A 27,136-nucleotide genomic window follows, 5' to 3' on the forward strand; every position below is an offset into this window, starting at 1 on the left:
GCACTGGCAACATGCACTATAGCCAATAATAAATACAGACAGTAAATACACGTAAAATGTAAATTAGAGTTTGAACATCAAGGTTTTAAGGCCTTTGTTTGCATCTTTTTTTTATTTAAAAATAGAGAGGAGATCACATATGCAAGACAACATAAAATATATAGATTTATTCAACTGAATGCATCTTGCATCATCCACGGACTAAAGCGCTGTTATTGACTCCCACCCCCCCGAAAAAACCCAAAGTCTGACAATCTATATTTTCTCTTCTTTGGAGTGCCACACAATTTTATATTCTCTGTTTTATTATTATATGTTTCTAAAATCATGAAGTCATAGGGCAGACTCCTTGTTGACTAGGCCAAGGCTCACGTACAAATTTCAAGAAGTGCAACCACTCTTGCCGTGGCTCAACATCCTGTTGAGTATTTCCCAGCCATAAAGTTTGTGACTGAGTTCTCCATCGTCAGGAAGTTAGACCCCGCCCTCCCCCCAAAAAAGAATACAACACTAGAGTATGATCATCTATATGGTATAAAAAAAATAGCAGCAGGTGAGTATTAATAATAATAACAATAATCATGATCATAATATGTGGGAGCATGTTGAAAAAGACATGTCCTCAGCAGTGCTTATAGAAAGTGAAAAGATTAAGACGTGATAGAAAATGACTGACGAAGGTACAACAGGTGTTTGGGGGAGGGTTCGTCGAGAGTCAGCCCACCACTCCGACTGGCGGTCACCTCCTCATGGTCTGAGCGGCATGGCTGGCAGAAGGGCGCTCGTCAGGGTGCTGTTATGTTGCATAGTGGTCAAAGCTTCCCAGGTACTCCAGGGCGGCCCGGTAGCATAGCTGGTACTGGTCCTGAAGCCATATGTCATCAACGAGTTACCTCCATTTTCTGAACTGATATAACCTCAATGTGTATTTCAAACAACCGCACAACTCATTTGATGCTAACACATTCCAAAATGCCATAGATGAGCTACATAACATCTATCTTATGCATCTTTTTAATGATTGGGGAGTACACAATGGTTACCTCGGTCTGCACCATGGCGGGTCGTTGAGTCCTGAGCGTCTTGACCGTTTGGAAGACGTCGATGGCGCCCTCGTACCTCATCCTCTCCAAGACGATGCTCAGCGTGATGAAGACGCCGCTCCGCCCCACGCCGGCGCTGTTGGGCGGGCACATAGTATTAGTGCAACTGACCGCAGGCCAAGTGTCCGAGGAGCATCATTTGGCACACTCACCTGCAGTGCACAGTGATGGGTCCATCTTGGCCGAACTGCTCCTTAGTTTTGTGGACTTGTCCGATGAAGTCGATAAAGCCTTCTCCATTTTTGGGAACTCCCTGCTCGGGCCAATCGTTGAACTGAAACTGCCTGATGGTCCTGGACTGTCCATCCTAGCAAACAAACAAGGGCTGATAGTGATTAAGAGCTCCAGTCCGACGAGTGCAACATTTAGCAAATGATCAGTTGCCACTTACCCTGGCGTCAGTCACTTTGAACTCCCTTAGGATGTACTGCGGCATGTTGTACTCGGCCATGGGGTCCACAACAAAGTACTGGTAGCGGGCTGAACGCTCAGCGGGCCAGTACTGATGGCACTTTTCCTGCAGACAAATAACATTTTGGAAGGTCAGCAAATTTGATGTCTACCCCCACATTTTCAAGGGTGGCCCCAACAATCTCCACTGTTCTCTGCATTAATGTTTTACCCGTCCCATCTCGCGCAGTTTGGTGAGCATGACGACGATGGTAGAGTTGTGCTCCCAAAGCATCCTCCAGAAGTCCTCTGCGGTCTCGGCCAAGGGGCCCTGGGTGGCGATGTAAGCTCTCTGCAGCCTGGTGAAGCAAACGCAAAGGCGGCCTGTTACAACGGCGTGCCACCGGGTGTCACCGTAGGAACATGGGACGAGTGGACGGACCTGTATCCGTCGATGAAGCTGGCGTTGATGTAGTCAGAGCCCTCCACGCCTCTGATTGGCTGTAGGACGACGCGGCTGGACTCGAAAGGCATGATGTTCACCAGGCGGTTCTTGAACTTGTTGCATGGCAGGTTGGCACTGATGAAACGTGAGGTATGTGCTTTGGAGTTGGCCAACTTCTACACACACACACACACACACACACACACACACACACACACACACACACACACACACACACACACACACACACACACACACACACACACACACACGCACACACACACATACACACATTTGATTTCACATGCATTAATATTTTCTATGAATAATAAACAGCATCGAATATCATATTTAACATCTGGAAATCTGATTAGCCGATTCATTAGGTACACCTGACCAAAACCTTTGATCTGCATCACAGTCTGTTTGCAACATGTGTCCCAAATAAAAGCTAATATTGACCTTAAACTCCAGCTCCATGGCAGTGACGGTTTCCCCGGGCGGCACTTGGCTGAGCTTGTGCACGTGCGCATAGAGGTTTCGGGCGGCCACCTCCGTGTTTCCGCACAGGGCGGCCTCCAACAGGGCCTCGTAGATGAAGACGTACTGGTCCTCTGTCTGGACCATGTAGTTCCTCTGGGCCCTCATGCAGGTGACGTGTCCGTACACGTCCACCGAATGCTCGTGTTTCATGCGCTCCAGCATGGCGTCGATCACCATGAAGCAGCCTGTGCGGCCGACCCCCGCACTGGAAAGGTGTCAACACACGCTATCAGGCTACGTTAGCTAGCATGCCAACATACGATATCATACTATAATGTTGCGCTATGATGCAACTGCCGTTCTGCTCTGTTTATTGATTCCCCTCTATGATCTTATCAACAATAGAACCATGAAAACAATGCAACAATGGCATTGGGTAAAGAAAGGGCATATGGAGCAGCATTAAAAAATGGTGAGCGATGAGCGTCTCTACCTGCAGTGGACCACCATGGGTCCGGCATCAGGGGGGTTACAGGCTTTGACCCTGCGCAGGAAGGCCAGCGTGGGGGTGGGGTACTCGGGCACACCGTGGTCGGGCCAGGCCATGAACTGGAACTGGCGCACATCCCTCCTCTCGCTGGAACCATTCTAAAGCAAACACCACCGCCGACTGTCATGTCAACATGATGCATCGTACATAGAAAACGTGATGCAAATATGATATATTAGCTTGACCTTGTAGAGTGCGAAGGTGCGTACGCTGTAGGTGGCCAAGTCAACAGAGTCCAACATGGTCACCTGGATCATGCCGTAGGTTTCGGTCCCACGACTGGGCCAGTACTGGTCGCACTTCACCTGCAGAAACACACACATGAACACACTCGTCTTCCTCATCATCCTCATCACGCTCGCACCCGTGATTTCTCCTCCAGGCGAGTCATCATGACGACGGTGGAGGTGCGCTGCTCCCACACCAGCCTCCAGAAGTCTCCGAGGGTGTCAGGCAGCGGACCCTGTGTGGCGATGTAGGCGTTCTGCTTCCTGTAGCCGTCCACGTAGTTTGCGTTGATGTAGTCGCTGCCGGGAACTCCTGCGATGAGGCCGTATTCGGATCAAACGAGCAGCTTCGGAAGCGCAAAGTGGAAGGTCGGTTAGGGCTCACCGTCCACGGGTGCGAGCAGAACTCTGGTGTGGTCGTAGGCGATGACGTTGGCGTAGCGATTCTTTGGCTTGTTGATCTCCATGTTGGAATGTTCCCATGTGAACTGCTGACCAGGGTCGATGGACTAAAGGAAGACGCGCAAACGTCGCCTTGGTTACGCGCATCCATCTGAAAATTCTTTGGATTCACTTCAATTGCAGAATCTCAACATGATACAATTTATTCCAAAAACACACGAAAGAGGATACAAATACAAGTTGAGCCACATTCCAAAAAATGTTGGAGCGTTGCGCCAGATTTGGTCAATAACTTTGTAATTTTGTGTGTGTGTGTGCGTGCACTACCTCATACTCCTGTGAAAAACACAGGCCGTCGTTGGCCTTAAGTCTATCGATGTGGTCGGCCAGGTCGCAGGAGGCAATGGGTGGATGTTGTCTCATTCCTAGAGGGACAGCAAACATGGTGAAAAAGACTTGAGATCACACAAACACATACACACACACACATGCACGCACACACGTACACACACACACACACACACACACGCACACACACACACACACACAAAACAAACTACGACCCAGGGCATATGCCGACGAGGCACCTCTTTAGTCCCAAAGAATAATTTGGGATTTGGTGGAAAAACATGCTTGCAATACCAGTAAAATGTGAAAAAATACAGTTTTGGTCCAGATTTTCTGCAAAATAAAAAGAGAAAAAACTAATTGACACACTTGATTAGCATTAGTGGGCCCCAGAAATTGATGTGGTGGGCCAGATCCGGCCCCCGGGCCTTCATTTTCACTCCGGAGGCTTCGGTAATGTTCAGTAAAATATGTAACAAAATGTTTATGAATCATTATTATCTGAACAGGAGGGCACTAAAATGAAAGTTTTCTGAGTTCACCAGGGACACGAGGGCCGGCCGGCCGGCTGTGGGTGAAAGAAATGACAACTTACTTGGTGTGGTTGGACAACTGAGGGTGCTGCCACCTGTTGGGAGGATGAAAAAACATAACAAACGGGTTAGTGGGCTGGAAGTGACGAGAGGCTTACAAATTAACACACAGTAGCTCGTCAATCCATATCAACAGTGTGTGCTTGTAAGAGTCCCTGAATACCTTGCGTCTGACAGTTGAGCCTCCTCATCTCTACAGGGTCGGACGAGTGGGCCAGCAGTGAGTCCTTCACACCGGCCATGTGCTCATCTTTGGACGATGGAGACGTTCGCTTCCTGGTGGAAAAAGAACAAGAGTGCATTGAAAATAATTAGTATTAAAAAAAGTAACATTGGAAAGGTAGCATTGGGGAAATATCAGTGGAAAGGGTTGCATTGAATGAAGCAGCATTTTTTGTTTATATATATATATATATATATATATATATATATATATATATATATATATATATATATATATATATATATATAAAAGGAGCATTGAATAAAATATTATTTTCAACACTGCCCGTGCTTAATGGGGAGAATTTAATACAGTAAACTGTAAAAACGGGCATAACAAAATCAATGTATCCACATAAGAGGAGGAGATTGTAAAAAAAAAAAAAGCGCTCACTCACCTTTCTTGTTTGCTGAATCCAGCAAGAGAAGAAAAGCAGCGGGAAAAAAGAAAGTTCAAAGGTCAAGCACGTGACATTCAAGTGCTAATACGAACAGTGTGCAATGCAGTGTCACTGACCTCTTGAAGAGAAGAATGGCGATGACGATGATGACGATGAGGATAACGGCCAGCACGGGTCCCATCACCCAAAGCATCTCAGGATCCTCGGTGTGGCGCGCCATCCCACTGTGGAGCTTCACCAGAATGGCTTCCGAGAATGGACTGGCCACCAGTGTCCTCTGCTACAAATGGGCCACACACTTGTTGCAATCTTTTTTTTTTTTCACAATTGAAAAAGATGCTAACATTTACATAACAAAATGGAGACTCTTACAGATTCACGGTCTGTCAGCTCGGCCAGCACAAAGCATCGATACTGCTGTTGCCCTGTTAATGCCTTATTCCGGAAGCCGTGGTACTCGTGGCCGTCGCCCAGGGTGAAAATCTCAGGAAGCGAGTCCAGCTTGGCCGCTACATAAGGCCACAGGAATTCGCTCTCGAGGTGCCTTCGCTTCCTCTGGGCATCATCGTCGCGTTCCAGAAGCTAGCAAATAAAAAAATATATACCATGATTAATGGAAGCCAGTGTTGACAAATGTTTGAGAAAGTTACGGGCCTTTGTGTGCCTGAAGACCACCATACTTCACCAATGAGCTAAAATAAGCGTAGCTTCTGTTGTTTCAGGATGTACTGAAATTGATGAACTTTTCTTCTACTTTGTGTTAAAATGTGTAACAATGGTTATCAGATGAAATCTAAAACTAGCTAGTATGGTAGGTACCTTAACGTTTTTTTTTTTTTACCTCCATCAAGCTGGAGAGATATTGTTTGGATTGTCATTTGTTGGTGATTCACCTTTCAGCATGATTCGTGACATATTTGGGTCAAATATTGAGCCCTCAGGGACTTCGCCATATTTTAGGAAGTGAGCTAAAACAAAACATGGTTCATGCACTCACTTCTTGGAGGTCCACGTCTTCAGGGTTCTCCCACCTAAGGGATGTTGGGGTGACTGGAACCACCACAATGTAGAACCACCTGCAGCGCACATTACATTTGTCAACTACATTCTAGCGTGCATCTGGAACATAGATATGTAACCTACATAACATACTAGACTTTCAGAACGCATGCATGTCATTTTAGATGAAAATGTCTGAAAATGTTGAGTATGGAGAACAACCAGGACGGCTCAGACCTAAATGCGGTTCCTGGTGGGACCTGGGGCAGCCGCAGCATGATTTTCCCACCCTCCTCCGCGTCCTGCGGAGACTCTGAAGGCTTGTTCAGGAGCAGGTCAGGAGCGGTCCGGATGGAGACCTGCTGCTGGAGGCCGCCGGCGCTATTCCCCCGGCTCATTAGCACAAAAGAGTATTCTGTGTCGGGTGTGAGCTGCGTGATGAGCTTCCTCTTGAGTTGGCCGCGCACCTCCACGCTCTGCTGGTTGTAGAGGATCTGCCCAGGATGACATCATCGCCGCTATGATCACATCAATGCCGCTACTGTACTGCGAGTGGACACTTTGGAGGGAACCTACCTTGAGGGGAACCTCGGACTCAAAGATCTCAGGAACATCCCAAGTCAGCAGCACGGACGTTCTCGTGACTGCCTTGACTCCAAAGTTCTTGGTGAACACTGAGGGAACATTTGTAGGGTTGAAAGTTTTCATTGGACAGACGTTCAAAACACTCGAGACATTTTGCCGTTGCTTAGCTGCATTTACTTCCGTGTCTGGAGCCAGTCAGAAAACCAAGTGAAGAGCCAAGTCAAGAACAAAGTCCAAAAATAAGTTAAGCACGAGGTCAGAAACCAAGTCAAGGTGCAAGTCAGTCAAAAACACGTTGAAAAAACAGTCAAGGATTATGTCAATAAGCAGTCAAGAACCGGGTGAAAAACCTAGCCAGGAACCAGTTTAAAACCAGGTAAAAAATAAGTCAACAACTTGTCAAGAATTAAGCGGGGGAAAATTTCAAGGCAAGAATGAGTCAAAAGGCGGGTCAAAAAAATCAAGTCAAGAGCCAGTCTAGAACAAAGTTAAAAACCAAGTCAGTATCCAAGTCAAAAAATTGTTGCAATCCCAGTCCGGAACAAATCAAGAACCATGCAGTAGAATAGGAACAGTTGCGTTGGCTTACCTGGCATTGTGGTGGACATGGTCCTGCTCTGTATGCTGGGGCTGAGCGGTCCGCCGCCTTTTGCGGTGAAGGCCCGTACGCGTATGTCGTAGGTGGTGTCCGGCTGCAGGCCGTTCAGGGTCATGTGCGTTTCCGCCGTAGCGTCGGAGCTTTCATTCTGGCTGTTGATGTCGCGGTACACCACCACGTACTTGACGATCTTCCCGTTGCGCTCAGCCAGTGGGGGCGGCTCCCAGGTCAGCCGGGTGGCAGTGGCGGTCAGGCCCACCACGCTCAGATTGAGCGGGTAGCTGGTGGGGGCGTCCTCGGGGGTACTAATCTCTTTAACGTACTCTTCGCCATTGCCCGCTCGGTTATTGGCGCACAGTTTGAAGATGTAGGTGGCCCCTTTGTGGAGGCCCGTGACAGTGAAGTGGTCGTCGGTCTTGCGGAAGTCTCTGACGGCGAAGGTGTCCTCCTCGGCCCGCTTGTACTGCAGCCGGTAGCCCATGTGGTCACCCACCATCTCCTTGGGCGGCTGCCATTGGATCAGTGCCGTGTTGCCGATTGTAGTGCTGATCATCATGGTGGGCCTGCCGGGAACTGTCGGGAAATGACAAGGAAATGCAGCCGAACAACCCTCAACATCTTGTTGCGTGTTGTTTGAGATGTCTATTGTTGAGCAAGGAAAACAAAGATGTGGAGTAACAGTTGGTTCTTTATTGGCAAGATCTTGGGTTGTTTAATGGCGGCCAGTACACGAGGCATGTGTGTGTGTGTGTGTGTGTGTGTGTGTTGTGTTCGCCGTCTGCGCCTATGTGTTTTGGGAGGTTACAAAGCTCTGGGTGCTGTATCCGTGTTATGATTGAGCAGTTATGTTTATATAAAATAATAAGAGGATTTGCACATATATGAACATGAAAAGGCATATGAGTTTGTCTAACCTAATAAAATATGTACACTGTTTCTCCCACTTCCATCATAGAGTATTGATATTTTCCTGTTCATGCGATATATTTTGTGTCAGACAGTGGGCAGCACACCTGCCCCCGTGGTGGTGACCAGCCGGGCTTTGCTGTGGGCGCCGTCCCCCCTGGTGGTGTACGCCGCCACCATCAGCAAGTAGCTGGTCTCCGGCAGCAGGCCCGTCAAGATGGCTTCCTGTCGAGAAAGGAAGTTTAAGTGAACAAAATGTGTTGTTTTTAAAGAGATGAAAATGAAAAATATCTTTAATGTGATTTGTTGATTATTTAAAAAAAATGAAAAGACTGATTATAAGCAGTATAAATGATCCAATTGTAATCCCTAAGTTTTTTTTAAAAACTGAGCATCCCTGGATACCACCAAGAAGAGCAAAACTGATGGAAGAGCTGTTTGGCCACCAGGCTGGCGAAGACATCAATATCACAGGAATTTTGTTAGTGTTGTGCAAGACTCCAACACTGAAAACCTCGAGCTTGAAAAAAAAAAAAGTCATTTTTGTTCAAGGAGCATTTGAAGTCCAGCGAATGCAGGTGCGTTGAAAGAGGAGGCAGGTGAGGTCACAGTAAGATGGCAGCCGGCACTGGAGCAGAACGTTCCGCCGGTGGTCTCGGCTGCGTTTTGTTTTGTTCACCTGGAGGAGCGTCGCAGCCGATTTGCAGCCTTCCCGTCTCATGCCGACGAGCCGCGAAATCCAAGCCAAGACGTTGCGATGCGTGCGGCTGCCGTGGGTGTCTCTCCGAGGACCTGTCTGACGACCTCAGCCTGATAAGTTTAGTGGCGTCCCCTGGCTGTGCTGATGCTGACAATGACGCTGATGGGAGCCAACGCAGATTTCCACTTCACCTTACACACGCACCACATCTGCTCGGCATTACAGTGCAGGGCTCACTGCACCTCCGCCAAAAAATGCTAATAAGCTTATGTATAACATGCACTATACTCAGATAAATGCAATCCGATTAACGAATGACTGCGTGAACCTTTCACGCTGTTAAGATGGCGACGGAGCATGAGCGTGGAATGATGAGATAAAATCGGTCACCGTCAAGCTGCTGGCTCTCGCTAGCAAAAACAAAACAAACTGGTCAGATGACCGACGCTTCACACTGAGCGTGTCCAAACGAAAGCGAGAGCAAGAAGATGCTGAGATAAGGTGAAGGGATTGAAACGTGACAGTACTGTTTCAGCACATTGACCACCATGGACAGCGATGGAGGAAGGCATCTGAAAGATTGGCGCTTTCGAAATTAAGTATGCTCATTATTTTGACTTTGTGTCGACCAAATCGAAAATTATGAAGCTTTGTTACACACTTTGTGTGTTACCGAGGTGGCTTCAAAAACAGCACACTACAGATAGACAGGTAGATGCTTTGTGAATTCCGAGGGACGTTCCAGGTGTGACATTACACACTGTATAAGGATTTGATTCTTTGCCGAATGTTTTCTGTAATCAGCCTATTTTTCAAGGAAGCCGTCTCAGAGGAGACACACTGCGGGGCCTCAGACAAAAATGAGTTGAGTCAGAATGTTCGGGTGCGCGTGGACACGTCTGTGCGTGTCTCGCTCTCCCTCTTCCACCTCCTCCTGGCACCCCCAGGCCACGTTCCATTTCCCTCATGCAGGCTGATTCTTATCCGCTTTGCCAAAAAAGAAAAAGGAGAGTGGGAAAGTCCAAGTTAATCTTCTTGTTTTGCACGCGGTTTGTTACCAGGGACTTGATGGAGCAACTTTGCTTTTTTTGCTTTTCACTTCATTTCTTCTATTTTGTTTGAATGTATTTTGTGGCAGCAGGACAAGCTTTATGTCCCATACTTCCACTTGCCCCAAGGGGTAGACAACAGGAGACTATTTGTGTCTCCTTGACTGCATATTTATAATAGGCTCAATATGCTAAAGCTCCTCGCCATTTCTCTTCATTTCCCACTCGCCATGAATGTCCCAATATTTTTGTATGGACTCCACATTTTTTTCAGTTTCCTCTCCCTTTCCCAATACTTTTGTCCAACACCTACAGGCAGTTGTCCCAATACTTTTGTGTCATTTTGAAGGCCGGTCAAAGTGAATGAAAATCAAGCGGGAAGAGAAAGGCGAGTGTTTGTGAGTGAGAGGAAGTCAAAGGCAAGCGAGGACGGAGGACCTGCGCGTCGGGCTGGGCGACATCCACGATGAGGGGCTGTCCGTGAGGCTCGCCTCGCTCCCTCCTGGAGTAGATGATCTGGTAGCCTCGCACATGGCCATTCTGCTTGATGGACAGGGGCGGCTTCCAGCTCACCCGAACCGCCGTGGCATTAATGGCGTCCGCCTCCACCTTTCTGGGCGGCGCTTCGGGCACTGAACAACCACAACGATAAAAACAACAAATACATTAAACACGTTTTAAACTGAAAAGTAAAGCAATGTGTTTCCCTACAGTTAGCTAATTAATACACATTTTTAGTTTCAGATGTTAAATGTGTTCAATCAAATCTGTTGAATATTTCCTAACCAAAATGAAACTAAACTAATAAAGTAAACATCAGCAGCATCAGCTTCTCTGAAAATCTTCAAAAAATTTAAAAGACCACAAGTGTTGTTCTTTCGAGCATGACGTAAGTGTCAGGGTCCGGGGTGGCATGTTTCTTTTTATCCACAGGGAGCGACGGTGAGCAGAGTGCAGAGGGCCTAGGTGTGTCCCGTCAGGCTCGTTAAGGAGTGCTCTTAAGGAGCTTGCTGTCGCCTGCTCGTTGCCTGAGTGTCTCCTTTGTTGTGATCTTCTCCACGGTTGTGCCTCTAGCTCCTCGATCTTGCTCCTTGATCGTGCTCCTTAGTTCTCGCCTTGCTCATCCACGCCACGCTCTTCAGATTCCTCTGGTAAGTAAGATCTCCGCCACAGTCACGTTGATTCCTCTGACCAGGTCTTGTGCCTCCTGCTTGCAGATTACTTCCACCGATCACCACCAAGATCCACCCCAGTCTGGTTGAACTCATGCCCTGCCACTGTTGTCCCGCTCCGTGCTCCTGGCTCCGATCATCCCGCGCTACCTCACCGCAGCTCCTCCAATAAACTCTCCTAACTCTTTCTGGACCTCTGAGTTGGTTTTTCTGCATGTGGGTCAAATCAATCCCTAAAACGATGACAGTAAGAAAGTCTTCCGAATTCCCGGCGGCGTCCTTCCGTCCACGTACCGTCTTCCTGCGTCCTGGCACGGGCCGGCAGACTCTCTGGTCCAGGCCCGACGTCGGTCAGCGCTCGCACCCACACAGAATATTCCGTCCACTTTTCCAGACCCTCCAGCACATAACTGTGCACGTTGGCACCGATGCCAGACACCAGGTGGCGCTGTGCGTCCTCCCTGCTCAATGCAAGGTAGGCAAGCGAGTAGCCGATGATGGCGGCAGCATCATAGGGGCCGTCGGTGGAAGTGGGCGGTGGTGCCCAACTGACTTGGATGCTTGTGGAGCTCAGGCTGAGCAAGCGGATGTCCTGGGGGGGCACCGAGGGGGCTGATGGGAACACATGGAAGACGACACGCTAAACACACAAAACACACAAAAGTATGCACACATGGTGAAATGGCGCAAACACAATGCGGCGGGGGAGTGAGGACCAGCCGGAGATGACTGTACAAGGATCCAGAGGAACCTTAACTTGGGTCTTTCATAGTCCAGTGAGTGTTTAACGGCTAAATTGCGGTGTGCTAACCTACCACAAATGCGGAAGAATATTTTGCTAACATGTCTTCAATCTCACATCCAGAGGAACATTTTGGCCCCTTGTTTTACTCTTGAGGAATCTGGGTAACTGGTCTTTTATCCAGTCAACAGGATGCTAATCTATCATGGATCTAGAGGAACTTCCACCACACAAGACCTAAAAACACATTTGGCACTTACTTGATCGAGCGGTCCTGCACTCGATGGGGCTCGTGAAAACTCCTAATCCCGTCTCAGATCTGGCGGCCAGCGTAAACACGTAGACAGTGTCAGCTTTCAAACCATCCACGGCGTACGACCCGGCGGGCTCAAAGGTCACGCTGCGCTGCCGGAGCACAATCGGCATGGATTGTCAGATGTCCACCATCTTGGAACTTTTTTTCTTAGCAGGTTTAGGCAAACTCTGGGCCGAAATGGTAAAGATGACTCTAAAGGCCATCCATCTACCTTCTCTTGAGGGTCGTTGGCCTCCCAGTAGCGCACCTCATATCCGACGACCTGGTCCTGGACGGGCCACAGCCAAGACAGCATGATGCGAGAGTCCAGCTCAGCTTCGGCCTCCAAATCCGACGGCTGAGCAGGAACTGATGAAGTAGTAAGAATAAACGCGTTGGATTTATGAGGGCGTGAAAAGGTGCACAACAGTAATAAGTAAAGACGCTCACGAGACACTCACCTCCTTGCTGCATCTTGACGAGCAGGACATCAGACGGAGGTCCGTCACCCACCGAGGTGAAGGCGAGCACCCTGAATCCATAGGTGACGTCTGGGACAAGTCCGCCCACGGTGGTCAGCTGGATGTCGTCCGTGTTGTGTTTGTTCCAGGCACTGAGGGGCTCCTGGGGGTTGGTGCTGTAGTAGACCCGGTACCCCTGGATTTGCCCGTTAGCCTCCTCGGGGGGCTCCCACTGGACCAGCACGGTGGTGGGACTCAGCATCCGGGTCTGGACACGGAGAGGAGGCGAGGAAGGAGCCTGCTCGCTGGTGCGTGTGTCCACCACGACTCCCGGTGGCCCGCGGCCCACGTTATTGACCGCCATCACTCGGAAGTCGTATTGGGAGAAAGGGCTGAGACCCCCGATGCTGTAGCGGGTGGTGGCCACGCCGTCCACCTCCTGGAAGCCGTTGTCAGATGCCTTAGCTCGGTACTGGATCACATAATAGGACACAGGCTCTGGGGTGCCCGAGTCCCACGTTAGAGTGACGCTAGTGGCGGTGGTCTCGGTCACCATGAGGGAGGTAGGGGGCTTGGGTAGGGCTGTTGGGAGAAACCAAAAAATATTGGTGGAAAATAACCCCCCAAACACTTATAGCCTTGGTTCTACCTTTGACAGTAATCTGCGCCGTGGTTTGGATCACGCCCAGCGAAGAGATGGCCACACAGGTGTAGTTGGCAGACTGGCGGACGTTGGCCAGCTCTAGCACGTTGCGTCCAATGGGCATCTCGTCCTCGCGGGTCAGCTCGGCCTCGCCGCTCATCCACTTGACGTAGGGCATGGGCGCGCCCACCGCCACACATGTCAGGTTCACGCTGCCACCGGGCATCACCTCGTGGTGGGACGGCGGGATGGAGAAACGGGGTGGCACGCGACGAACTGCATGAGGAGGATTGAGGATGAGACGTGCCATCAGAGGAGGGTGCTCGGAGAGAAAGACATTAGTACGTGAGCTGGACTTGAAGTTTTGAATCACCCTGATCAATGAGTCAAACTGCTGTATTGACTCAGAAATTGGGTGTCTGAGATCTCCATTAATGAAAACAAGCCTGGAGACATGCCAGAGGGCAAAAAGACCAAAGAACGGGGGATGGTGGTGATTGTAAGAGATGGGACAGAAAGGGTGGGGCCGAGTCATGCAAGGTGGTCGGGCTTGCAAATTAGCAGGATTTTTTTACTTCATTATTTTACTTAGTAATCAACCAATACAATTTTGTCTTACTTTTGAGATTTTTTTTTATTTTTACTGATAAAATTTCAGAATTTTTGTATCATTTTTCTAAAATAAATATTTTATAAATAATATTTAACATTGTAGTACAATAATGTTTATCTTAACATTGTTCCATGTGGAAACACAGGATTTTTTTTCTTTCAATTATTTACTGAATTATTTTTTTAGTTCTTAAATTTTAAACTCCAATTAACATTTCTTCCTTTAATATAATCACATCAATATCGCAGAGTAAATAAAAATATTTTCCTCTCATTGTAGCTTATCCCCCTAATTTCAGTGGTCCCCAAGCGCCGGGCCGTGGACCATTCAGGTCCGTGGATCATTTCGTACTCGGCCACACAAGAAAGAATAAGACTATTAGACTTTTATAGACTACTAGAAAATGCAATTTCTGGAGAAATTGCGTGTGAAGGCGAATACTTTGAATCACTTCTTGGGGAATGATGCCGAATGATGTTGAAATTAGTTGAATTTCTTGAGAAATGTGGAAAATAGAAGTGTACTACAGAATTTTGGTGAATTTGGTTGAATTTCAAATTTGAAAGTTTGGAATTTTTGGTAAGTGGGAGATTGTGGAATAGGTAGGCAAAAGATGAACAGTTGAAAGTTGGAACGGGTTGAAACGGTTAAATAATGTAGAAGTTAGAGCAAATCTTGAATCCCCATAGAGAATGAGTGGGAATTAAAAGAAAAAACAATTGCGCCAAAATTTTTTGAAATTTGGAACAAAACGATAAAAAACGGCTTCAGGAGGTTCACTTTTGGGGTTAAAATGTTGAAACGGGTTCAATCGGACAATAAATGCAAAAGTTAGCGCCTAATGTAGCTATTTAGGGCAGTTAATGTTGAAATAAGGTCACTTCCGGTTTGATTTGGGTCACTTCCGGTCTATTTGGGTCACTTCCGGTTTGATAAGAGGCACTTCCGGTCTAGCTGAGGTCACTTCCGGTTTATTTGGGGTCACTTCCGGTTTAAAAAGGTGACTTCCGGTTTAAAAAGGTCACTTCCGGTTTGATTTGGGGTCACTTCCGGTTTACTTGAGGTCACTTCCGGTTCATTTGGGGTCACTTCCGGTTTGATTTGGGTCACTTCCGGTCTATTTGGGTCACTTCCGGTTTGATAAGAGGCACTTCCGGTCTAGCTGAGGTCACTTCCGGTTTATTTGGGGTCACTTCCGGTTTAAAAAGGTCACTTCCGGTTTAAAAAGGTCACTTCCGGTTTGATTTAGGGTCACTTCCGGTTTACCTGGGGTCACTTCCGGTTCATTTGGGGTCACTTCCGGTTTGATTTGGGTCACTTCCGGTTTGATTTGGGGTCACTTCCGGTTTACCTGAGGTCACTTCCTGTTTACCTAAGGTCACTTCCGGTTCGAATTGGGGCACTTCCGGTTCATTCTAGGTTCATTGGGAGCACTTCAGGGTCAATCCAAGATGGCCGCCACACTGGAAGTGGGGGTCAAGGGTTGAATTGTGTAAGCATAGTGGAAGTGGGGGTGAAGGGGTGAATATGGTAAGGATGAAGTGACCAAAGTGAATAAAGTTGGAATGGGTTGAATCGGTTGAAAAATGTAGAATTTAGAGTGAAAAAACTAAATTTTGTAGAATTTGGTGTGAATTTCAAAATAAAATTTTGGGAAATTTTGGTAAGTGGGAAGGTGTGGAATAGGTAGGCAAAAGATGAACAGTTGAAAGTTGGAATGGGTTGAATCGGTCAAAGAATGTAGAAATTAGAGGTGAAAAACCAAATTTTGTGAAATTTTGTCGAAATTTTTAACGTGAAAACGTGAAATTTTTGAATTTGGGAATTTTGGGAATGTCGAGAATCATTCCGAATGTGGTTTGAATGTGCTGAATGAGGTGAATTTAAAAGGGGAATGACGTAAATGTGAAATGTCGAATCTGCCATTGAGAATGAATGGGGAAAAATTTGTCGTAAATTCGCGAATTTTGCGAAATCGGAAAATTTTCGGAACGAGAAAAATGGAAGCGCTCATCTCGTGAATATTTGGAATACGTCAAAAGTGGAACGGAGTGAATCGGATGAATTATGTGGAAGAAGAAGCGGGACAAAAAAGTGTGGAGAATAAAATATAATAATAATAATAATAACTAGAAAATGCAATTTCTGGAGAAATTGCGTGTGAAGGCGAATACTTTGAATCACTTCTTGGGGAATGATGCCGAATGATGTTGAAATTAGTTGAATTTCTTGAGAAATGTGGAAAATAGAAGTGTACTACAGAATTTTGGTGAATTTGGTTGAATTTCAAATTTGAAAGTTTGGAATTTTTGGTAAGTGGGAGATTGTGGAATAGGTAGGCAAAAGATGAACAGTTGAAAGTTGGAACGGGTTGAAACGGTTAAATAATGTAGAAGTTAGAGCAAATCTTGAATCCCCATAGAGAATGAGTGGGAATTAAAAGAAAAAACAAATTTTTTGAAATTTGGAACAAAACGATAAAAAACGGCTTCAGGAGGTTCACTTTTGGGGTTAAAATGTTGAAACGGGTTCAATCGGACAATAAATGCAAAAGTTAGCGCCTAATGTAGCTATTTAGGGCAGTTAATGTTGAAATAAGGTCACTTCCGGTTTGATTTGGGTCACTTCCGGTCTATTTGGGTCACTTCCGGTTTGATAAGAGGCACTTCCGGTCTAGCTGAGGTCACTTCCGGTTTATTTGGGTCACTTCCGGTTTAAAAAGGTCACTTCCGGTTTAAAAAGGTCACTTCCGGTTTGATTTGGGGTCACTTCCGGTTTACTTGAGGTCACTTCCGGTTCATTTGGGGTCACTTCCGGTTTGATTTGGGTCACTTCCGGTCTATTTGGGTCACTTCCGGTTTGATAAGAGGCACTTCCGGTCTAGCTGAGGTCACTTCCGGTTTATTTGGGGTCACTTCCGGTTTAAAAAGGTCACTTCCGGTTTGATTTGGGGTCACTTCCGGTTTACTTGAGGTCACTTCCGGTTCATTTGGGGTCACTTCCGGTTTGATTTGGGTCACTTCCGGTCTATTTAGGTCACTTCCGGTTTGATTAGAGGCACTTCCGGTCTAGCTGAGGTCACTTCCGGTTTATTTGGGGTCACTTCCGGTTTAAAAAGGTCACTTCCGGTTTAAAAAGGTCACTTCCGGTTTGATTTGGGGTCACTTCCGGTTTACCTGAGGTCACTTCCTGTTTACCTAAGGTCACTTCAGGTTTGATTTGGGGCACTTCCGGTTCATTCTAGGTTCATTGGGAGCACTTCAGGGTCAATCCAAGATGGCCGCCACACTGGAAGTGGGGGTCAAGGGTTGAATTGTGTAAGCATAGTGGAAGTGGGGGTGAAGGGGTGAATATGGTAAGGATGAAGTGACCAAAGTGAATAAAGTTGGAATGGGTTGAATCGGTTGAAAAATGTAGAATTTAGAGTGAAAAAACGAAATTTTGTAGAATTTGGTGTGAATTTCAAAATAAAATTTTGGGAAATTTTGGTAAGTGGGAAGGTGTGGAATAGGTAGGCAAAAGATGAACAGTTGAAAGTTGGAATGGGTTGAATCGGTCAAAGAATGTAGAAATTAGAGGTGAAAAACCAAATTTTGTGAAATTTTGTCGAAATTTTTAACGTGAAAACGTGAAATTTTTGAATTTGGGAATTTTGGGAATGTCGAGAATCATTCCGAATGTGGTTTGAATGTGCTGAATGAGGTGAATTTAAAAGGGGAATGACGTAAATGTGAAATGTCGAATCTGCCATTGAGAATGAATGGGGAAAAATTTGTCGTAAATTCGCGAATTTTGCGAAATCGGAAAATTTTCGGAACGAGAAAAATGGAAGCGCTCATCTCGTGAATATTTGGAATACGTCAAAAGTGGAACGGAGTGAATCGGATGAATTATGTGGAAGAAGAAGCGGGACAAAAAAGTGTGGAGAATAAAATATAATAATAATAATAATAATAATAATAATAATAATAGAGAATGGTGTAGAATAACATATGTGTGAAGGCCATCGCCTTCACACAATAATAATAATAATAGAGAATGGTGTAGAATAACATATGTGTGAAGGCCATCGCCTTCACACAATTATAAGAATATTTGATTAAAGTCAGTTAATTTTTGGGCAAATATTTCTATTATACTTAAGTGGATTTTTAAAACTTTACTTGTATATTTATTATTTTACTTGAGTTAATGTTTTTAATAACATTCTCTAGTACCTCCATCCATATTTTTCCATCAATTATATTTTTTCAACTGAACAATTAGTAAGTAATTATATCTCAATTAAATTTTATTTTACCTGCTCGATAATGTTATTTGATGACGGGCAATGTGCTGTTGTTGGTGAAGTCAGACAATAACTTTGCTTTCATGCTTCATTGCGACTTTAAAAAAAATAACTGAATGTAAATGACCTGTTTTGATTTCATGAAATGTGGAAAAAAGCCAAGTGCAGGCATCAACAGGCAAAGCAGTAGCAGCGAACGGGGGAACAGGTGTGGTCTTGGGGTGCAGGCTGGGGTCAGGGGAGGCGGGGGGGGGGGGGGGGGGGGGGGGGGGGGTGGCTGAGAGGGGAGAGGCCGGGACGGGCCTGAGGCGCATGGCGACACGCCAACGCTGCCTGGCTCCTGTCCAGCGCACCTCCGTGTCCAGGACGAGTGCAGAAACAAACCTTCTCGCTGGTCTGCAGTGTTTGCAGTGTTTGGGTTTTGTGTGATGGGGATGGTGACGCAGGGGCAGACGACAACCACGACAACAACAAGAGAGAAGGGAAGCCAGGAGGAGGGAGACAAGGAAAAACAGAGAAGAGTAAAACTTGCCCAAAATATCCTTCAACAGACACTCGCGCATGCACTCGTGTACGCACTCGTGTACGCACTCGCGCACGCACTTGCGCACGCACTCGCGCATGCACTCGCGCGCACACACACACACACACACACACACAGAAGCCTGATCATGTTAAAACATCTTTGTTTTGTGTTTCATTAAAATGCCTACTTGGCATCATAATTACACTCAACATTATGCACACGACAGACAGAGACACAAACGCCCACAAATGAATGCATGAATGCATGAATGGATGGATGGATGGATGGATGGATGGATGATGGATGGATGGATGGATGGATGGATGGATGGATGGATGGATGGATGGATGGATGGATGGATGGATGGATGGATGGATGGATGGATGGATGGATGGAATGATGGATGGATGGATGGATGGATGGATGGATGGATGGAATGATGGATGGATGGATGGATGGATGGATGGATGGATGGATGGATGGATGGATGGATGGATGGATGGATGGATGGAAAAACAGATATAAGACAAACCTATTAACAACAAATACATATTTCCATACGGTGGCTGTACTTCTAGCTAGCCAGTGGCTGATCGCTAGCATGGTGAACAATCATTTGAACACAACTTAAATGAAGACGACAGATGAAAGCAGTGGAGAAAGCTCCAGACAAGGTTGGACATGCCAAAGCAGGAAGTCCTGGCACGAAGAGTTAGGCGGCCTTGGCGGACGTCCTCCTGGTTTTACCTCGTACGTAGAGGTTTGCCGGAGCCGAGTATCTGGTCCCTGCTGAGTTGACGGCCACACATTCGTACTTGCCCTGGTCTGATTCCTCGCTGTTCTCGATCTGAAGAGCGCCTGCGGATGCATGTCGAAGGTCACATCAAAGTCATTTTCTACTTAGCGACCACACAAGCGTGACGGGGAGTTCATATTCTTCTAGTACCAGCAGCAGTTTGCACATTTTAGTATAGTGGCTCTGTTCTTTGAGTCCATGAAGACTGTTTACTACACATACGATTCATGATGATACGAGACGATCCAATTACAAAATGACTCACTCTAATTGCTCCTAGTATAGAACGTTTAACTCAAATTATGATACCATTAACTCAAAGTATGAGACGATTCAATACAATTGTAATACCCTGAGCTCCAATGACAATATGATTCACTCTAATTGCGATGCAATTTACTCCAAATGCATGAATGCAACTCAGTCTGGGGGCAAAGCGGATGTTGCCGACAATTCCTGTGTTGGTGGCTGCTTCTTGTGTCCACCTTGTAAATATTTTTGAGAACTTAGTGGTAGAATGTTTGGCAAGCGGACACAAAGGAGTCGCGCTAGCATTCTGTTTCCATTCAAATAGATAGACACAAAAGAACACTATTGCTTTTGAGTGTTCTTTTGAGAAGAAGCATTGAGTTTTGGAGGACAAATGGGAATGATGATGATAAAGTGAAGGTGGATGAGGTTTGGTGATTTTGAGGTGTTCAGGAGGCGGTTTCGGGAGGGTTCCTGAAGTCTAGCATTCTTACCTCTGATCGGTGTACCACCTGGTGAGGTAAAGTCAATGCAAATAAGACCAGAAAAAAGTTTTCATTAGTCGGGGGAGGAAGGAGACAAAACAACAAGACTGTTACTCTTAATGTGCAGTTAGAGTAAGTACATAATAGGATTTCTTGTTTTACTAAGCTGTTATTAAGTGCTCTCCTCCAATGTTTTCATTTACACACTATCATTTTCCACAGGTGCTTATTTAAATGCTACACCCTGTTCTCAACTGACGTTTACAGTTTTCCTACAGTACACATCAGTTGCTAATAGCTACAAGCTACTTAGCTAGCCAGTCTTACCCACACTTATCTCACTTTAAGATAGCCTCAAGTTAATAACTAGCTTACTTACAAACAAAATCTTGGCTACACTCTAGCAAGGAAATGACTACATCAAACGTAACCCTGCGTGACCCTAACCCTCGAGCTAACTCTGTTATAATGATGAATAAAAACTAGTTTGAATTAATTTACACTTAGTCATGTGTGATGGCTTTGTGTTTAGAGTTGAGTGCTTTCTTAGCTAGACTTGTGGAACGCTAAACAAGCTAAATTGCTAACAGTAGCACACTAAAAGTCTGTTAAATGAGTCAAAGACATGTAGAGGTATGGTCACTATGCAGATGTCATCCATCTGGATAGTAAACCAAGTCCTAAGACAAAGAAGGGCCCTGGAAGCTGTGTGACCCCATTTAGCCATCAGCAGCTCTCCAAGATCCCGGAGGCCCGGGCAGGCAGACGAACGAGATCTGCCATGACATTGTGGCGTCAAGTGACAGATTTATGGGGTGTCCTTGTGAAAAATAATAGTATTTTATTATCTTTTCACAATGTTTGCTTCAAGAGGGAGGCAGTGGAACAGCATACTGCATTAGCATCAGCATTAGCGAGTCAGAGGCACAGGTGTGTTTGTGTTGGTGGACGCCTTCCAGCGATCTTGTTTTCTGCCATGTTGCAGGTTCAAGTGGCAGCCATGTTGACTGTTAAAATGCGGTGGCCATGTTGTGCGTACCTGAGCGTAGCTGCTTGATGCGTCCGTTGCTGCTTTCGATCTCGACGGGTAGGAAGTCTTTCAGCCAGAATATCTCAGGGTCTGGGTTTCCGCTGGCGGCACACAACATGGTGGCCGTGCGCGTCCTCTCCACCACCTTCAGCTGAGGACCCATGTCAATGCTCGGGAAGCCGTGAGGGATCTGCTCCTCTGACAAAACAAAACATCTTTTAAAATACAGTGAAACCCAGATTTGCCTGCGTACTGTAAAAAAAAAAAAAAATTCTGCGGTATAGCAAGGGTGTGATAAAGCGAGAACTGTATATGAGCTGTATATGTAGTATGTACATATGTATGTTCACTGTATATGAGCACACAGGATAATAGTACTGAGCTTGATATGATTACAAACTTGTGAGTCAATCAGAAACTAGAGGAAAGACATTCTTATTAAAGAGGCACATTGGTGTGTTTTTTGTTTTGCAGCAGTGTGACGTGTTCGTAATCTTGCTACTCTTTTTCTTAGCAGAGATTCCAGCACAGATTTGAGAGCCACTCCGGTTTCAAAACACGTCGCAAACAAAGTGTGAACATGATGCGCCCACCGTTGAGGCGAGCACATCCGCAACCTGATCAGGCAGCCAAACAAAAGTGACAGAAAGGGGGGGGAGGGGAAGGAATTTAGAGGAGTTTCGGCACCAGATTCCATCGCACTTTCCGAAAACATATGTTATATGCTTGTGGGTTCTGTATGCTGTGGTTTGAAAGTACACGAAAAGTAAAAATGCACAATATGAAAATAAAACAGCAAAAACTGAATCTATTTTAAAATGACAGAATGGCATAATAACAATGTAAATATAACGGTATGATAGGGAGGTAAGTAAAATTTAGTAGTAAGGTGTGAGCGAGTTTTAAAAATAAGTTAGAATATAACAAGTTAAGAAAATAACATACAATAAAAATGAAAAAAATATTTGTACAGATATCAAATCATACATGTAACTATAAATTAAAATGGTATGCTAAAAAATAAACAAAAAAAAATAACATCCATATGTACAACATGAACGAATGAGATGAACTAAAGCCTATTCCAGCTGTCTTCGGGATATATAAAAATAAAATTTCATCTCAAGTAAGAAAATGCATGGGGTGACCACGGGCGTGCAAACATGCATGAAAACATGCGTGCGTGCAGCCCAAGTTATGCTTGGCGGGTCACGTCTGTGCAGAAAACTGAGAACAGGTGCACACCTAGGCACCTCACTGGGGCCACTGAGCTTAGCTCTGGCTTACTATTTTGACTATGTGCCACCTAGCAAGGCCGCACGATTTACCAGATCGCTGTTCTGTAATAATAGCACTGACACATAAATGTTGACCTGTCCCTTTCCCTTCTTCTGAAGGGGGGGGTGGGGGGGGGTCAAGATTACGACCCTTACCTTCTAGGACGGTGAGTTTGGCGCTGACGTTGATCTCCCCCAAGCTGTTGGCAGCGGTGCACTCGTAAATCGCCTCGTCGCGGTTCGTCCTCAGCGGCTGGATTCGCAAAACTGAACCCGAGCCATTGTCAAACTCAATCACCTGCACGAATGGAAGACAGATGCTGCCGTGTCAGCCTCGCTAGTCAAAGTGACTTTGGTCAAAAATTGTCACGGTAAAAGTTGTTTACTTCATCATAGTTTTTATTTCACTTTGACTTTGAATTCATTTATAAAGCAGGGTTTTGAGTTTTTATACATTTTAATTTTGTGAAAACTTTTAGTTTTAGTTGACTTTTTATGATTTTTTTTTTAGAGTACAGTGATCCCTTGCTACTTCGTGTTTCGTTTATCGTGGCTTCACTACAGCGCAGATTTTTTTTCCAAATTAAAAAAACATTTAAAAGTCAAAATAAAACTTTTAAATTGAGGAAACGTGTCTAACCTTTAGGACAATGTAGTATTGCTCCAAATGTTCGTTTACATTTCTTTAGAAGTCCGTTTTCGCGTGTTAGCACGATCACGAATTAGCATCTTTCCGCTGACTCGTTAGCCTGCCCAGTACTTCTTGTTGGTGCCCGAATTCCGTGGATTTCACTTATCGCGGGTGGTTTTTGGAACCAATTATCCGCGATAAACGAACTATTACTGTATTTGTTGATTGCAAGATAAAAAACAGGTCACAAAGTATTGTGTAGTAAAGTATATAAATTGGGTTGACTATAAACATCTCGGGTGGAGCCACTGCTCAACGGGACGGAAGCGTTTCGTGGAGTGAGGACCACCTAGCGAGGAGGAAGTTTTGCGTCCAATGACGCGGCTGAGTGGAGATCAGGTATGCAAGGGGTCTCGGGAACGGAATAGTTGGGGGGTGTTAAAGACTTGGAGGTCGGGCCGAGGGGCTTTCACACTTCCGCCGCGGCATTCCTGCCCTAATGAGGGAGGCGGAGAGCGGCGGGCCTCCCGACGGGGAGGCGTCACTTTGGCCTTCGGGCTTCACTTGGCAGCCAAGCAGGAAGAAGAACACCAACATTCCTGAAGAACATTCCTGATTGTCTGCAAGGCCGCCGGGCAATTAGAGCGCTCAGGTGGGCGCGGAATGACGAGCACGGAAAGGACCGAGCATCCTCACCCCAAAAAAAAAAAATCAATTTTGGTTCTGTAGCAACTTAACAAATGTTCCTAAAGGTTGTGACGCTTGGGCAACACAATAAAACTTTAGTTTGTGGAATGTGATAAGCTCTTAAACACACACGCATTTCTGGGATCTTGTTTCAAACACCAACGGCACCAAGAAGAAAGATGCTTTTCTACACTGTGGTTAAAAAAAAAAATTACATGACAGGAATTGTCTGGAAAGAGACCCATTTGTAACTGGAGGGACCACGCTATTTTTGTTTTGATTTAATTGGTCTTTTTTTTTTTTTTTTTTTTTACACGTACCTCAAATCGCTGTGAGCTGACTTTCTTGCCTTTCTTCATCCAGGTGATGCGCGGCTTGGGCTCGCCCAGTGCCTGGCACACGAATGAGGCCACTCCCCCTGAGATGCCTGTCTGGTCGTCGGGCGACTTGACAAAGGTCGGCATGGCTGCGAGGACAAATGCTGCCGTGAAATGGCGTGTGTGGTAAATTAGGCATTCCGAAATGTAGCAAACTCACTGTCGGCGCGAGACGGCAGCAGCAGCCAGGCCAACGACAGCGCCAGGAGGGGAACGGCGCCACCGTTGGACCAACAGATGCGGCCCATGCCCATCATCTCCACTTCGGCTGCCGATTGGCTAAAAAGTCACGTCGTAGTCGAGACAAACCTGCCGGGAGAAATGGAAATTAACACAAAGTTGCTAATAACTCTGCAAACTCACACTGATCATGTCACATGACTGACTCAAAATGTCTTATTCTGGCCAATTACCAGCAGGAAGCCTACGATCTCAAATGTACTGTTTTGTACTAACTGATGTCAGTGTGAAAGCCTCAAATTCAATCGCTGAAATGGAGGCTCAATTTCCTCACTCGAACCAAAAACCTCAACAAGCACACGCATTCAACACGCAAAGTGCGCCCTACTTTTGTCACATTCCAGAGTGGCCGCCACTACAGCTAACACGCGCACGTGTCATGGTGGCGCTTGACCGCGGCCCAGCCCTCTGAGTGTCCTTAAGGTGACGCTTCCTGACTGGGCAGCTGCACTCTGGTGACCTGCTGTTAACACGCTTAAATCTGAATGTCTTGGAGCCAACGTGTCTACGGGCGCCATTGCCACCTACGCCACCCGCCTGAGTGGGTGGGTCTTCGTCGGAGCCATTTTGGGAATTTGTCATTTTCAGTAAGTCATGCCAATTTGTCACTATTGCTAAATTTGATAACTTTAACTTTTAAGTCAACCGATTATTGAGGGTTGCCCTGTTTTTATATATATATATATATATATATATATATATATATATATATATATATATATATATATATATATATATATATATATATATATATATATATATATATATATATGTGTGTGTGTGTATAAAATAAAAATCTCAAGTTTGAGTGATAATGCTATGAAAATAAAGCCTTAAATTAACTTTAGCATTAGCAGATCTTTGAGCAATGATGTAAGCGAGCAGCCGCGTTCCGCCGCTGGGAACCGACTCATGGAGAACGTCCACATTTGTGCATGTGTGTGTGAATGTTGTGTCTCGCAGACGTAATTCCAGCTGCGTGAAACTTAAACTTCCCCTGGGACTCTGCAACGTGTAAGATTTCTCACCGGAAAATACACGGCACTCGGCCAGAGAGCACAAAAACTTTTTCCTCACGTCTCTGGGAAAACTGCAATTAAAGAATATAACAGCAACCAATGATAAACAAAACAGATCAGTAATATCAAAGATTTCACTTTCCATATTGGTTAAATTTAACAACTTTTGGAACATCATCACTGAGCAGCTCTCCTTGATTCAGTTCAATCAGTTACTCACTCACAATGGCAGCAGTTACTAGCTTACCAGCCGGTGCAGACTTGCAAGCGTCACATTCACAGTAGACTTTGTCCAGGTTTTGAATTAATAGGAATGTTAACATAAAATTGTTTTATGTGAAAATACACGTCGGATGAAAAATGGCATTTTGAATTTTACTATATGATTATCCTGTGGAATGTTATGGATATATTTTTGTGGTTAACTTTTTAAAATGTTACATTTGAAATCCAACACCATCATCTTGTGGAATGTCAGTTATATTTTTGTGGTTAACGTTTTAAAATTTTACATTTAAAATTCAACACGGCAAAAACCAAAAGGGTACACTCAGACGACAAAATAAAATAAAAAACATAGAACCACACATACAAAATATTAAAATAGCAATACCACCCCCCCAAAAAAAATATTCAATGAGCACAAGCAACATGATGTGCAAGCAGGTGTCTCACCTGCAGCACACTGACTGGACGGAGAAAACTTTCCAGGCAAAGAAGAAAAAGACAAGACTCTCCTGACTTGTGAGGTCCAAAGGATTAAATAGTTATCCAAGGGATGAAGACGACTTTCCAGAGGATGAAGAAGATGAAGAAGTCCTCCAGAGAACGAGGACGATGACGAATTTCCTGAGTATCCAGAATGCTGGCAGCCTTGGATGAATTCTCTCGCAAAGCCCTGAGAAATGCTCCTCCTTCTGGCTGCTCAGCGTGGAGCCTCGGGGTGTTGTTGGATGTATCTTTTTTTAGGGGGGGGGGGCTACTGTGGGGGAATATCAGCAGGGTCACCCACAGGTGGCAGCCAATTGCGGAGCCGTGATCGATCCGCCAGCAGAGATCGCTTGCTGGCGTTTGCTGGGAATCTGCCCACGTCTCCGGAGTGTGGCTGATGTCATGGGTGTCGGGTTTCCAGCCTGGGGGGGCAGAGGGGGCCATCAATTGGGGTGCGGGACTAGGGTGAGAAATTTGTTCGAGGTATGGGCCATGTGAGAGTGGCTCCTCCCTGCGGTGGGAATGGAGCAGACAAGGAAGAGGAGGAACAAGAGGAGTGTTTGTTGGGAAACAGCCCAGGTGTGAGCGTACATGAGGGTCTTTGCCTAAAGCAAGTCGTCAAAAGCTCACTCACATTGTGATGCACAGAAAATTGCAAAAAAGTTCCGATGTTAAAGTCCCTGTAAAGTCACTTTAGAGGTTTCGGAATACATATGTGAAAATACAAAAATTGTTGACAATGACGGCCCTCTGGCGTAGCAACCTTCGAGTGCCTCATTGTCGATCGCAAGTGTACGCAAGTCGCGCAGACAAAAAGTCTAACGCGAGTGCACCAGTTCAGCGGGACCTAAGTATTCCTTTGCAGGCCGGATTCAACAACTGTCATGGCTCCT

At 45.7% G+C, this 27,136-nt stretch overlaps 1 protein-coding gene across 4 annotated transcripts; it reads right to left on the minus strand.

Annotated features, from left to right (window-relative positions):
* Positions 1-91: 91 nt before the first annotated feature.
* ptprfa (protein tyrosine phosphatase receptor type Fa) lies at positions 92-26,676 on the minus strand. 4 transcript variants are annotated; one of them, XM_088395244.1, is made up of 36 exons: positions 26,208-26,675; positions 25,542-25,603; positions 24,434-24,582; positions 24,217-24,362; positions 22,735-22,876; positions 21,311-21,499; positions 20,281-20,298; positions 19,489-19,599; positions 13,321-13,590; positions 12,672-13,253; positions 12,443-12,579; positions 12,176-12,320; positions 11,468-11,785; positions 10,440-10,633; positions 8,360-8,477; positions 7,338-7,919; positions 6,740-6,837; positions 6,401-6,657; positions 6,162-6,240; positions 5,537-5,746; positions 5,281-5,444; positions 5,162-5,173; positions 4,705-4,817; positions 4,544-4,576; positions 3,928-4,025; positions 3,584-3,707; positions 3,336-3,511; positions 3,157-3,276; positions 2,915-3,069; positions 2,401-2,686; positions 1,936-2,114; positions 1,726-1,852; positions 1,495-1,620; positions 1,256-1,410; positions 1,044-1,179; positions 92-865 (listed from the first exon to the last, which is right to left on the minus strand). In XM_088395244.1, exons 3-36 carry the CDS (start codon positions 24,528-24,530, stop codon positions 797-799), a joined length of 5,766 nt encoding a protein of 1,921 aa, XP_088251370.1. In that variant the 5' UTR covers positions 24,531-24,582; positions 25,542-25,603; positions 26,208-26,675; the 3' UTR covers positions 92-796. The 4 variants fall into 4 exon arrangements, with proteins under 4 accessions (XP_088251370.1, XP_088251371.1, XP_088251372.1 ...); XM_088395245.1 differs by lacking the exon at positions 5,162-5,173; XM_088395246.1 differs by lacking the exons at positions 5,162-5,173; positions 20,281-20,298 and having other exon boundaries at positions 5,281-5,441; positions 26,208-26,676.
* Between the last annotated feature and the right edge of the window lie 460 nt (positions 26,677-27,136).

Source organism: Syngnathus floridae, chromosome 13, assembly GCF_059516105.1.
Source record: "Syngnathus floridae isolate MCC-2025c chromosome 13, RoL_Sflo_1.0, whole genome shotgun sequence".
Lineage (NCBI taxonomy): Eukaryota > Metazoa > Chordata > Actinopteri > Syngnathiformes > Syngnathidae > Syngnathus > Syngnathus floridae.

What these genes read in the sequence shown, in the direction of transcription:
- ptprfa (XM_088395244.1), bottom strand. Translation starts at nt 24,530, where the DNA reads ATGATGGGCATGGGCCGCATCTGTTGGTCCAACGGTGGCGCCGTTCCC. An exon ending in AGCTGACAGACCGTGAATCT is followed by an intron (nt 5,445 to 5,536) that starts GTAAGAGTCTCC and finishes GCCCATTTGTAG; the next exon opens with CAGAGGACACTGGTGGCCAG. An exon ending in CCCATCACTGTGCACTGCAG is followed by an intron (nt 1,180 to 1,255) that starts GTGAGTGTGCCA and finishes CCCGCCCAACAG; the next exon opens with CGCCGGCGTGGGGCGGAGCG.